General features: G+C 41.1%; 2 protein-coding genes across 3 annotated transcripts in view; one reads left to right on the top strand and one right to left on the bottom strand.

Moving 5' to 3' along the window:
• The first annotated feature begins 306 nt into the window (after window positions 1–306).
• Window positions 307–4,737, top strand: LOC140396388 (fibrinogen-like protein 1-like protein). Its single transcript, XM_072484972.1, has 3 exons — window positions 307–443; window positions 1,174–1,351; window positions 1,777–4,737. Exons 2-3 carry the CDS (start codon window positions 1,210–1,212, stop codon window positions 2,469–2,471), a joined length of 837 nt encoding a protein of 278 aa, XP_072341073.1. The 5' UTR covers window positions 307–443; window positions 1,174–1,209; the 3' UTR covers window positions 2,472–4,737.
• A 144-nt stretch (window positions 4,738–4,881) lies between these two features.
• The window catches only part of chrm5b (cholinergic receptor, muscarinic 5b), a 55,994-nt gene continuing 47,841 nt past the window's right edge, over window positions 4,882–13,034 (bottom strand). For both annotated transcript variants that reach the window (XM_072484940.1, XM_072484947.1), the window contains exon 2: window positions 4,882–10,391. In XM_072484940.1, the coding sequence (XP_072341041.1) occupies window positions 8,686–10,233 (1,548 nt within the window). In that variant the 5' untranslated portion in view covers window positions 10,234–10,391 and the 3' untranslated portion in view covers window positions 4,882–8,685. The remainder of the gene's footprint in view (window positions 10,392–13,034) is intronic.

Raw genomic sequence — 13,034 nt, 5'->3', positions numbered from 1 at the left:
ACTTAGCTGGTCATTGCCGCACCCGGAAGTCCAATATTTATCTCTTAACTAACATCACCAAATATATTGCTCTTTATAGAACCTTGCTGTTTGCAAATTACCTGCCATGTTTCCCTACACATTCAGCAGTGACTTTATTTCAAAAGTACTTAATTGGCTGTAAAGTGCTTTGGGAAGTTCAGATAAATATTAGTTCTTTCTTAAATATAGTGTAAAGTGTATAGATAAGAACATTTGTTGAAATCCTACAAACCTGCTGTGTTAGGATTGGATAACTGACAGCACCTTGGTCCTTGAGAACTAATTGCACATTGGACTGAAATAACGACATCTGCCAAAGTACAGAGAGATATCGCATGAACAGCAGGGATAGACGTGTTGTTTCACAAATTTTCTTTCTGTTAACCTGATATTTGTTTATTTTATTTACTTAATTTTGAAAGGTAAGACGGAAGCTTGGGCGTACATGTATGGGTTCATGTTGGAATTATTTATTTTGTTAGAGCTGAGAGTGGAAGGTCACTGTAAAAAGCTGGCCTTTCAGATAATCCTACTTAATGCTCTAGCTATTGAATTGTAGATATAATTACAAGCAGAAGCATGATCTCTAATATTTGTATCTTGGATGGTTAAATATATATTTAGCAGCAATTAACCAGTCAATTCGATTTGCGCCAGTTAAACGCTCAGAATAAAAAAGTGAATAATTGTGCACATTGTTTATAGTCATTTATACCTCTTACCTCCTTTTGTTGAATGGGTTGCTTGATTGCCCCTGATAATATCACTAATATTGTTGTCAATTTCTCTACAATAAATACCAGAAAATGTTCATTACCAGCTAATGCCTTTTTCACTCTATCAGGGTGAGATATCTATTGTTCTTTGTCCTCCCAAGTTAGCATGGTGCTCCATCAAGCTCTTCAGTTAAGAAATTTCACCTGAGCTGAAGGAACTCTTCAGAACTCTAGCAGTCAAATTGGAGTGACAGGTAGTTCCTAGACTCCACTTGTAATCATCTGGCGGTGAGACGAAAGCTGTTAGCTCGAGGCTGCCTGATTGCTGTAACTTCAAGTGAAAATCTACCTTGGAAAAATATATCAGCAAGAATGGGAATGCCTTAGTCACCTATACGTAATATGTTTGACTCAGATCTTATGAATTTTCTTGCAGTTTAATTTTCCTGACAGATTTGAACAAACAATAGTCATGAATCTACTCACCTTTATTCTACTTACGTCACTGAAGTGGATCATTTTGACAAGTGCTGAACTTTCTGTAGAACTGGAAAATGCACACCTCCTATCTTCAAAGGATTATGCTCATATCATCAATATGAAACAAGAAGGTGGTAAGTTTGAATGGACTTCCAGTTCCGAGTATTGTGCATATCGGGGTGAATCAATAATGACCATTGGAGCAGTGGCTATGCTGATTATTATAATCTCTTTGTCATTCTTCCCACAGTAAAGTATGCTGTGATGACAATATATAGAGAAATAGCAGATCAGATTTTTATTAGCCTGTTACTTTATCGCAGAAATAAGCCTGTAAGAATTGGCCAACAGAAGAATAAAGTACTGAGTATATATGAATTATTTGGCTGAGCTCATGTTGCATTCTAAAGTCTTAATAATATACCTTTACTAGAATTAAAGAATGATAAAGCACAGAATTGTTTACTTCCAATGCGTTTTTGGAAGAGTCGCAAAAAAGTAAAACTCCTAATAAAGATTGTTGGAATGTTGTTTTAATTGATGCCTTTGTGTTGTCCAGGTGTTCAAAGTGACTGTTTTGAGATTTTTCAGCAGTCAGGAGGCAAGGCTAAAGATGGTCTTTATATCATTCAACTAATGAAGGATCTTATAGTTGTCTACTGTGACATGCAGAGTGCAGAGGGTGGCTGGACAGTGATTCAACACATCACTGCAAATAGTTCCTTGGATTTTGACAGAACATGGCAGGACTACAAGCAAGGATTCGGTTTGGTTGATGGTGATCATTGGCTGGGCAACGAGTTTATGCACAGACTTACCAGCAAGTCAAGTCCTTACAAGTTGGGAATAAAACTAATTGATATGAATGGAGAAATGAAATGGGCAGAATATGACCCATTCCTCATTGAAAGTGAAGAATCCAAATACAGAATCAGACTTGGACTTTATCGTGGAACAGCAGTGGATGCTCTGGCACAAGACACAGAAGCTTATATACATGACAACCAAATGTTCACCACAAAAGACAGCGATAATGACAACTATTTTCAGAACTGTGCTAAACTAGAGCTCGATGGGATCCCAGGTGGAGGATGGTGGTACAATGCCTGTGCTGGAGCCAACCTCAACAGAAGAAACGTTGTGTACTGGCAGAATGATTGTAATAAAGATAACCAGTGCAAGTATGCATGGATGATGGTGAAACCTAATAACAAGCGAGTCAAATGTCACAGCAGCCTACATACTGAACTATAATTTTGGCACATGAAGCAAAAACACAAATGAATCTAATCCATTTTTAAATTTTCATGTTTTTCTTAAGTAGATCTTGCATTTAAGAATATTCAGACATCATTTGCCACAAGGATGATGGTAAAAACTTATCTAGTGTAGTCGAACAGATAACTTATTTGTTCCGCCACTTGTACTGCACGCATGAACTGATTTTAATGACAAAAAAAATTGTTAAATTCTATTTAAATCATGATCGAGGTTGAATGGTTCAGTGGATCTGAACACGATTACTTCATTTTTGGGAATTTGGTTCAAGTCCAACTGGGACAGAATTCTCCATATGATGGCTGTAAGGAATTGAAATAAGATTACATTTGCAGTGTTGTTCAAAAAGGCCACAAGGCTGTTCAAAGCTGAAAGGTCAAGAGGAACATATACAGGCCGTCTTTAGAGTTAGGGCAAATTATTGACAATGTGAACTTTATCGGCAGCTTAACAGAACATATTTGATGTTGGTGCTAGCTGAAAATGAAAACATCTCCTGTTATTGAGGACAAAATTCACCAGGACAAAAAAATAAATAAAATTTGGAAACCCAAATTAAAATGCTGATTATAAAATCCACAGATCACAGCAGCTATAGATAAAGAACGCCTAAATAAGCAAACCAGAGGGGTCTTTGAAAAGATTTATTGGCTTTTGTCCTATTTTCAGAAATAGATTCTCCTCAATTGAATAATCAGCAACTCTGATTTTAATTAACACATCAGGTAGGCAAGCATTCTTTCATCAAATATTGATGAAGAATTGAGTTCAAGTTTAAAACAAAACCTCAGTGTTTAGATTCCTTCAAAAGTAATTACTGTGGCTACAATAAATTTATGCTTCACAAGTTGACCAAGGAGTACAAAACTATCTGTCCCATCATCCAACTCGCCCCTAAATTGGGAATAATATTAATATCACTATCCTGCATTAAATCAACACCCATTAAAACATGGAGTGACATCCATTCTATTGCATTGCATTTAAATGTGTTGCTGGGAGGGTCATGCTGTGTGACTCATTAAGTAGAGTGAAGATGAACTAATGTTACATGACTTCCCACTATACAGACAAAGTGCAAGAAGCTTATGTACTTCTTTGTCACTAATATTGAAACTATTTCTTCAGCTGACTTTTTTATTTTCCCTCCCCTCAGCCCCATGCCCAGCATGTTAAACATCCTCTCCCCCTGTAGCCTCCGTCACTTTGTAAGTTCTCTTCTATCTCCCTCTATGCCCTCTATAAATTAATTTCATCTGCCCCCAAGTCCCTTGATCCCCATTCCCATTAAATTACAGATCACCCAACATCACTTCTTGGACCCTGTGTTCTGAAATTGTAAATGCCTCTCCCACTCCTCAGGAACAGTGCTCCCCCCCCCCCCCCCCCCCTCCCCCCCACCTCTCTCTTTCAACTATTCCTCTAAGGAAAATCTTCAACTCTAAGCTTTGACAAACTATCACCCCATCGCCAAGCTTCCTTTCCTATCCAAATTCCAATGGGAGAATGGGTGCCTGATGTGGATAAAATGATTGCTGGAGGTTGGATGGGCTGTTTCAGTGCTGTAAGATTCAATGATGGGAAAATTCAGTTGTGGAGTGAACGCAATATACAGATTGTAGCTGATTAAAATGCCCTTTCTGCTGCCCAAGCGGGCATCTCAAACAGACTTTAGCATAATTATGGGGGCTCAATCGGCTCTCATACTTCTGCTGGCATCAAATCCACATGTGCAATGGAAGTACTAAAATCAGCTTTATTACATTCTCAAGTTAGTCCAAGAGAAAAGAATGAGGTAGGTTTCTATCCCGAATTGTTAATAGCATCCCTGCTGGAAGTCGATAGTGTGTGAAAATAAGTGAGGTTCAGCTGTCATTGAATAGCCCATTGTGAGTCCTCCAGGAGTCTATAAAACAATTGAATGGATATCAATCATTCTAAAATTATCCCCTGATGTGAGTTACTATCGGCAGTAAGGCAATTAAATTATTCTTTAAATTTTTCTAATCTACATGAACAAATGCATGAAGTGTGAGAACAAATTTATTTGTGATTGTGCACATGTCACTATGAAGCAGGAGATTTGTTAAACATTGCTTTATTAGCAACTGTATGGAACATTTATGTATGGCAAAGAAAATTGGTTTAATCAAGACAATATTTGCACAAGCATTTACAAACCCACTGAACATCTGTAATGTCAACATTTTATCAATAAAATCCTTTCATTCGATTTGCCAAATGAATGCAATTGAACATTATTAACAGATATAAATTGTGAATCGATTATTAATCCAACAACAAACTTCAAACAAGGACTAAATAACCATTATAACAGTTAGCTTATAAGCAGTCCACGGTCACCTTATTTAGTTGCAGTCTTTAAACAAGGCGTGGAATTGGACAGAATGCAGAAATTTGGAATAGTGCGGACCTAACACAGATGCAATTCCTACTGATCATACAAGTCACAAAAATCCCAGGTTTGACTACTTTTTATGGTCATATGCACATAAGTATTTACTTTGATTATCAGAATCATTAGGTTTTGCAATGGCAGGAAATAAAATTACTGTAGTTTAAAATTTAAACAGCATGAGGAGAGAAAAATCATGCATTGCAAGAAATGCGAATGAATGTTGAAACTTCATTCTGTTAAAAAAATAATTTTTAAAGACCCTTGAGGCAAACAACATCTCCAAATGTAAATTCTTTATAATTTAAAGATAATTTGATTGATACCTTCAGGATTACAGTCGATGTAATATATTTTGTGATATAACAAGGAACTTGAAGGTAACAATAAAAAGTGCTATGTTTAGAGCAAAAGAAAATGCCATCAAGTGTAAGATCAGATCATCAGAGATGCATTTCAATTTTGCTTCAATTTAGAACAAGACATGTTTACAAGCAGCACTTTAGCAAAGTTAAAAGCAGGATGGTCAAGTATTGTCTGAGTGTATTATACTTTAGTTTTAATTCAATCACCATCACGTTTTTTTTGTGGCCATGGAAGTGAAAGACATCAGTGCTGGAGAATAAAAATCATTGCATTTTCTAGAACCATAAACATCAACCAGGTCCTTATGCAGGCTGTATGTAAAGTCAAGCTTGTTCTATGCAGCTTTGCTTGAGGAGACCATCTCCTGTAGCGTCAATAGGAACATTCACATATTCAACACCAGCCATCCTTACATCTTTCCTGAGCGGCAGTGCCAATTACTAAGTTCTACTATCCATATCCATGCAGTGCAGAAGGAGGACATTTGGCCATCAAATCTGCACCAACCCTGTGAAAGAGCACCCTACTGAGGCCCACACCCCCTCCCTATCCCCAGAACCCTGCAACCCCACCTAATCTGCACATCTTTGGACACCAAGGGGCAATTTAGCTAAGTTGCCAAGAGTTTTGAGCATGGACCCAATAAATTGGATTGAGATTGCTCAGCCTAAGCTTTGAACATTTAGCCAACACAGCCAGGTAAATGTTGCCGTTCCTCTGAATTGAATTTTAATCCAAGTCCCCAGGACTGAAAAGACAGTGGTCACCATTTGGATTTTTGAACACAGGGAGAATTTGGAAAAGAAAAAGGTTATTTCAAATTTTTTTTTTAAATAAAGAGCATTCATGTGAATTTTGTTTCAGAAAAAAAACATTGAAACAAAATGTGGCTAAAATGTTATCTGTCATTTCCCCGGTAGTTTTAAGGAACAAGTAATTAACTAACAACATAAAAGCAAATTACTGCAGATGCTGGAATCTGAAACAAAAACAGAAAATACTGGACAATTTCAGCAGGTCTGACATCATCTGTGGAGAGAAAAGGGAGCTAACCTTTGGAGTCTGGATGACTCTTTGTCAAAGTAATTAATTAACCTGTCTCTAGAATCAATAAGTGCCTTTTACCTGTTGTGCTGGGAAATCTCTGATCTTGACTGCTTTGTAGGAATAATCTGCAGGTAGCCACTTTGGCTAAAAGCAAAACATCATTTTTAAAAGTGACAGAAGGTGAGTCAGAAAGCACTGGTAGTGAGTGTAAACCTCAGATTGGAGTTCTATTGTTTAAATCAAGCAAGGTTACCCACTGAGATGGGAAGTGTGGCATATTCATGACTTTTGTATTATTGTACAAAGTCAAAATTATATTGATTGAATTAAGTAAGTCTGAAGAAATCTGTTACTCTGTTGTTTACTTTTGCATCTGGCCCCATTTTACTTGGTGTTTCTTGGATCTACCTCTAAAACATTTGGAGAGATTCACGGGGGGAACATGCAAAGCATGCAAGTGTCTGATATCAGTGACAAAGGGCTAATACCGCTGCACTCTTGGGTAAAGCTATCATATCATTAGATATTGGGCAATGTAAGGCTACCACGCATGTAGGAGGCATTGCGTTCACTATGGGTGACCACTGCCACTAAAGATGAGACGGTATCAATGGCTGATCCTAAACTTGTACCAATAGAATTTCAACACATAAACAACTCAAACCCTAAACTTCATCACTTACATCCGGGAGGAAATTTTGCCCTTTAAAGGGTGCTATTTTGTGCTTGTCGATGATTACTAATCTCCCCTGCCACGAACACGTTTTGAGCTTTTCTCTCCATTTCTTCTGACTACAGAGTGTTGAATACTCTGTTCGTGGGCAGGTAACAGTGGCATCTTCCTATACCAGTGGAGCAGAAAGGAGTGTCTACTTCTCATACATTGACTCAATGCAACTTTTCTTATCATCCTACTTCATTCTCAGTTAGTGCTGTCCTTTCCTTCACCAATTCCCTGAATGGCGTGGCTTTGATTAGAAATTGCCTAAGTGGGAAATCAGAAGAGTCCATCTTGCAGTATGTTGTGACGTGTGTTCATGACCATCCTGCTATCCAGATCAGAAGGCCTGGTGTTCAATTCCTGATCATGATATGTTAGCTGATTAAATGAAAATCGCTTATTGTCACAAGTAGGCTTCAAATGAAGTTACTGTGAAAAGCCCCTAGTCGCCACATTCCGGCACCTGTTCGGAGAGGCTGGTATGGGAATTGAACCGTGCTGCCTTTGTCTGCTTTCAAAGCCAGCGATTTAGCTCTGTGCTAAACCAGCCCCTTATCCTGGTCAGACTGACCATATGGATATTACAATTAACCCCAAATACCCCGAGTTAAAGAGAAAGGGGGAGAAAAAAAAGACTTGTATTTTTACCACACCTCTCATAATATCAGGAACTTCCAAAGTGTTTCTAAACTTACAAAGTACCTTTGAAGTTGTTATAAAATAGGAAACATGAAAGCCAATTTGCACACAGCAAGCTCCCACAAGTAGCAATGAAATAAATTACAATAATTATTTTTATACTGGTGTTGGTTGAGAGATAAATATTGACCAGAACACTAGAAGAACTCCCCTGCTCTTCTTCATAGAGTGTCACCTTTCATTTTATGAGACTGTCCATGGTATAATGCCTTATCCAACAAAGAAGCACACCCTCAGTGCTGCACCAACATCTCGGCCTAGATTAGGTGCTCTCACGTCTCTGGCATAGGATTTAGTATCATGAGAGTTTTGACTGAGAGGTGAGAATGCGACTGAGCCATGGCTGACAGAGAAGGGGAAGTCCCAAGGACGACACAAGAAGAGGGAAAGAAACAGGTTAACAAAAGAGGAAGATAGTCTCAGTGTAAGTTAAACAAACAGATGCCCATGAGGTACTCAAATTATATATTGCTTGCCTTCCACTGTTGCGTGATTTGCAATGAATAATTTTAGCACCGGAGTTTAGGCCTCATCTAATCGTCTTTCATCCTCTCTTAGGAAACCATTTGCCATTAATGACAAGTAAAATACTTATGAACACCAGCAAGAGGTACAGGTCAGCTCTGCCACTTTAATGCCCTTTGTTCGGAATGGTCCTACCATAGGAAATTCTTGACAAGTTTATGGTGAGATTTGCTGTGGTTTCAACTGGTGTTCAGTCATGCTGGACTGTTCCATTTCTTTTATCCTCAAAGAAATTGATTATTTCTAGGTTGTGCCAAAAAAAAACAGTGAATATTTACTACAAGCTGCTTTCGATCACAAATGCTGTACAAGAGGAATCGCATGATTCCAATTAGATGTCTATTTTCTCTTCACATAAGCCTGGTGGGTCTTACTTGCCGGTGACTGGGCACTGAATGTGGCAGCATCATATTTCTTCATTTCTTTTTCCCCTCCCATTGAAATAATAACAGCATTTTGAAAGTTTTACGGAATGTTTTGTTACATAGAGCGTAACACATAGGGTTAACTGTGCTGTTGACGTAACACAACCAGTACCCCAGATGCCACAAAGACGTTGGTATACAGTTTGAACAGAATGTTGAGACTAATACCATGATATTGTATGGTGTCCAGGTGATGATGAAAGCTAGTAGGATGGCACTGAGAGTCTGGGCTGCCTTCTTTTCTTTGATCAAGACCAACCGTTTTCTCTTGGTGATCTGGATCCCAAGGTTTTGATCAAGGTTTTTAATAAATGGGCTTTCTGTGCCAGCAGATGAACAAGGTGTTATTTTTATTTCGGTGCAACCATTACTTGAGCCTGGACTTGATGAGAAACTGCCATTTCTAACAGCCAAGGTATTACATTTGTAAGAAACGTATTTTGTATCATTTCGCGTTTGTTTCTTTACGGGAGACACCAGATACTTTTGATTCTCATAATCATTTATTATGTGATGCTCATCCAAGGTCATCTTTGTGTCATTCTCACCAGTACACACATCATTCTGATTCTCTCCCTTGGACGCTGAGTGGACTGATTTTCTGGTAAGCTTTTCATCACCTTCTGATGTTGGGTGATTAACAAAAGAAGCCATTTTGTCACTTTTTAACCACTCATCTGTGACATTTGGTGTATGTGTGGATTTTAGAGTGACTGTTGTGCTTCTGTTTGATGAAGACCATGATATTTGACCTCTTGCCCTGCTGGAGAGCTTGCGTTCTTCACATCCAAAGCAGGATTTCAGGAACGTCTTTTTGGAAGACGCAACTTCATTTTCAGACGCCAAATTTGTTCCTTGAAGCTCTGCCAGATCCTTAGTACGTCTTTCTGTCTCTTTATAGATACGGCAGTACAATATTGTCATCACCGACACAGGAATATAGAAAGCAGCTATCGCTGTACCAAAGGTAATAATGGGCTCAGATAAAAACTGTATCTGACATTCACTTGGGTGCACTGTTCTTTCTCCGACCAAATATTGCCAGCATAAAATTGCAGGGGCCCATAATACAAGAGATATTAACCAAGCAAGACCAATCATGATACCAGCTCTCTTAGGCGTGCGTTTGGCCCTATAGGTTAACGGTCGTGTGATTGAGAAATACCTGTCAAAGCTTATGAGGAGCAAGTTCATGACAGAAGCATTACTAGCTACATAGTCTAGTGCCAGCCACAGATCACATGTCAAGTTTCCTAGCGACCAGTAACCTATTAGTATATAAGAAGTGTAGAGATTCATTGAAAATACACCAATGATGAGGTCGGCGCAGGCCAGACTTAACAAGTAATAATTGTTCACAGTCTTAAGCTGGCTGTTCACCTTGAATGACACAATGACTAAAATGTTACCTATTATAGTTATAAAGCTTACAATTGCAGTAATGGTGGCAATTGATACTACTTTCATAAGACGGTGTCCTGCCCCTTGATCGGAGATGTTACCGTTTAGAGAGGTATTCTTTAAAAGATCTAATCCCATGATTTCAGGAACAGGAGTAATATTTGGAGTAAACAATGGAGAATTGGTTTTACTCTGCTAACATCAGATGAGAAATCGAATACCCATGGCATGAACTTGCAATGATAACAGAATACTTTCTTTTGTAGGCATCTTTCCTGCTTGTTTCTTCGATTATTCTGAAAAAGAAAAAATAAGGTTACTGAAATTGTTCCCTTTCATAGCCTACTAATTGTTTTCCACTATGCAGTATAATGTCCTACAAACGTGCATGTCGGTCAGCCATTTTGATTAACTTGACTGGTTGAAGAAAATGGATGAACGTAACTAATACAATTTAGAGCACATTTTAGGTCCCCTTTCTTTTCCCAGTCTTTAACTAGTCCCAGAACTACAATCAGTAATTCAAATGACCAATTTCTTATCACTGTACAAATATAATAATGCAACATTATATAAAATTGTTATTTTATAATAATCACTTATTGTCACAACTAGGCTTCAGTGAAGTTACTATGAAAAGCCCCAAGTCGCCATATTCTGCCACCTGTTCGGGGAGGCTGGTACGGGAATTGAACCCCCGCTGCTGCCTTGTTCTGCATTATAAGCCAGCTGTTTAGCCCGCTGTGCTAAACCAGCCCCATTGGAACTGTTATTTCCAGATGCCACAGATGCCGCAATAAAACTGTTCCCATTAGAAACAAAAAAGGCACCGTATCCACAAGCTGATTATATTATGCCAAAAGTTGCTGAACTAGAGTTTCTACTTCGAGCATGATTGGAAAATTGCACCCAGAATGTGCCTAGATAGCCGTTGATTATGTTACAGTTTAATTTTCCAATATAATTAGTCTGCAAAATCTTAGCAACAACAATTTATATTAAACCGCCCAAGATGCCCCAAGATGCATTATAAAACAAAGTACATGACTGTGGTATTATCAGGTATTGCGGTACCTAAGAGGCTGATGACCATTGGTTAAACCTAGGAGTTTACCATTGGCTGTTGATACGTAGCTCCGCCCTGATAGGCGGAGGGAGTATAAGAACTGGTGCCATCCCAGCAGCCTTCACTTTCTGTACCGAAGCTGCTGGGGAACAAGTTCTAGTCGATTAAAGCCTTAAGTTATGAAATCACTTTGTCTTGAGTGTAATTGATCGTGCATCAATTTAATCGACTAGACTTAAGCTGGAAGGATGGATCTCCGAATCAAACCGGAGTGCCTACAACTCAGCCCCCACGCGGAGAACTCGGCTGCAATATTTAAACACTGGCTGGCGTGCTTTAAAGGCTACCTCGAGACGGCCGGAGGCACCCCCTCAGAAGGACAGAAAATTCATCTCCTGTGCTCAAGGGTCAGCCCAGGGATCTACACCCTTATCGAGGAGGCGGAGGACTATGATGCTGCAATCGAACTGTTAAAAGGACATTATATCCGCCCTGTAAATCAGGTCTACGCACGTCACCTGCTTGCAACTAGACGGCAAAGCCCCGGGGAATCGTTGGAGGATTTCTACCGGGCGCTACTGGAGCTGGGCCGAAATTGTGGCTGCCCGCAAGTTTCGGGGAGCGAGCACATGGAACTTTTAATCAGGGATGCCTTTGTAGCAGGTATGACCTCCTCAGTGATCCGCCAAAGACTCCTAGAAAAGGACACCCTGGGACTTAGAGAGGCATGGGCCCTGGCAGGGTCCATGGACGTAGCCTCCCAAAATGCGCATTCCTATGTGCCCGACCACGCGGCGGCCCCCTGGGCTGCTTGGCACCCTGCAGCGGCAGCCCCACAGACCTTCCCCCTGACCCCGCAGGCCTGCGCTGCGAGACGGCCCGCTAACTCCGCCGGGCCCCGCAGTTTCTTCTGCGGGCAGGCGAATCATCCCCTCCCGCGCTGCCCGGCCCGCACCGCCACCTGCAAAGGGTGCGGCAAGAAGGGCCACTTTGTGGGGGTCTGCCAGGCCCGCGGTCTCCAGCGACTCCAGACCACCGCGGCAACCCCCCGTCAGGCCCCGACCGGCCAGCGCTCACTGCCACCCCCCTATCCTAGGGCCACGTGCGACCTACGGGCGTGGCCATCTTGCCCCACGGACACCACGCTGGACGGTTTGGGCGCCGCCATTTTGTCCATCCCCGCCGCCATCTTGTCCATCCCCAGCCACCATGTGTGACCCATGGGAGATGCCATCTTGGATGGGGCCCCAGGCCCCCAGCACGGCTGACACGGTGACACTGGACCAAAGTCGACCTCGGACACTCGCAACAGCAACAACGATGGTCTTCATCAACGGCCACGAGACGTCTTGCCTGATTGACTCTGGGAGCACGGAAAGCTTTGTTCACCCCGACACGGTAAGGCGCTGTTCACTTGTTACCCACCCTGTAAACCAAAGGATCTCCTTGGCCTCCGGGTCACACTCGGTGGAGATAAAGGGGTTCTGCCTAGCGAACCTCACTGTCCAAGGCAGGAGATTCAACAATTTCCGCCTTTATGTCCTGCCGCACCTCTGCGTGGCTACCCTCCTGGGGTTGGACTTCCAATGTAACTTGCAAAGCCTGACCTTTAAATTCGGCGGCCCTATAGCCCCCTTACTGTCAGCGGCCTCTCGACTCTTAAGGTTGACCCGCCTTCCCTGTTTGCGTAACCTCACCCCGGATTGCAAACCCGTCGCCACCAGAAGCAGGCGGTACAGTGCCCAGGACCGGACCTTCATCAGGTCAGAGGTTCAAAGGCTCCTGAGGGAAGGGGTCAGTGAAGCGAGCAACAGTCCCTGGAGAGCTCAAGTAGTGGTGGTAAAGACCGGGGAGAAACATAGGATGGTCATTG

This window comes from Scyliorhinus torazame, chromosome 2 (assembly GCF_047496885.1).
Source record: "Scyliorhinus torazame isolate Kashiwa2021f chromosome 2, sScyTor2.1, whole genome shotgun sequence".
Lineage (NCBI taxonomy): Eukaryota > Metazoa > Chordata > Chondrichthyes > Carcharhiniformes > Scyliorhinidae > Scyliorhinus > Scyliorhinus torazame.
Note: the sequence above shows the minus strand (reverse complement) of the source record. Positions and strands in the feature narration are given on the sequence as shown.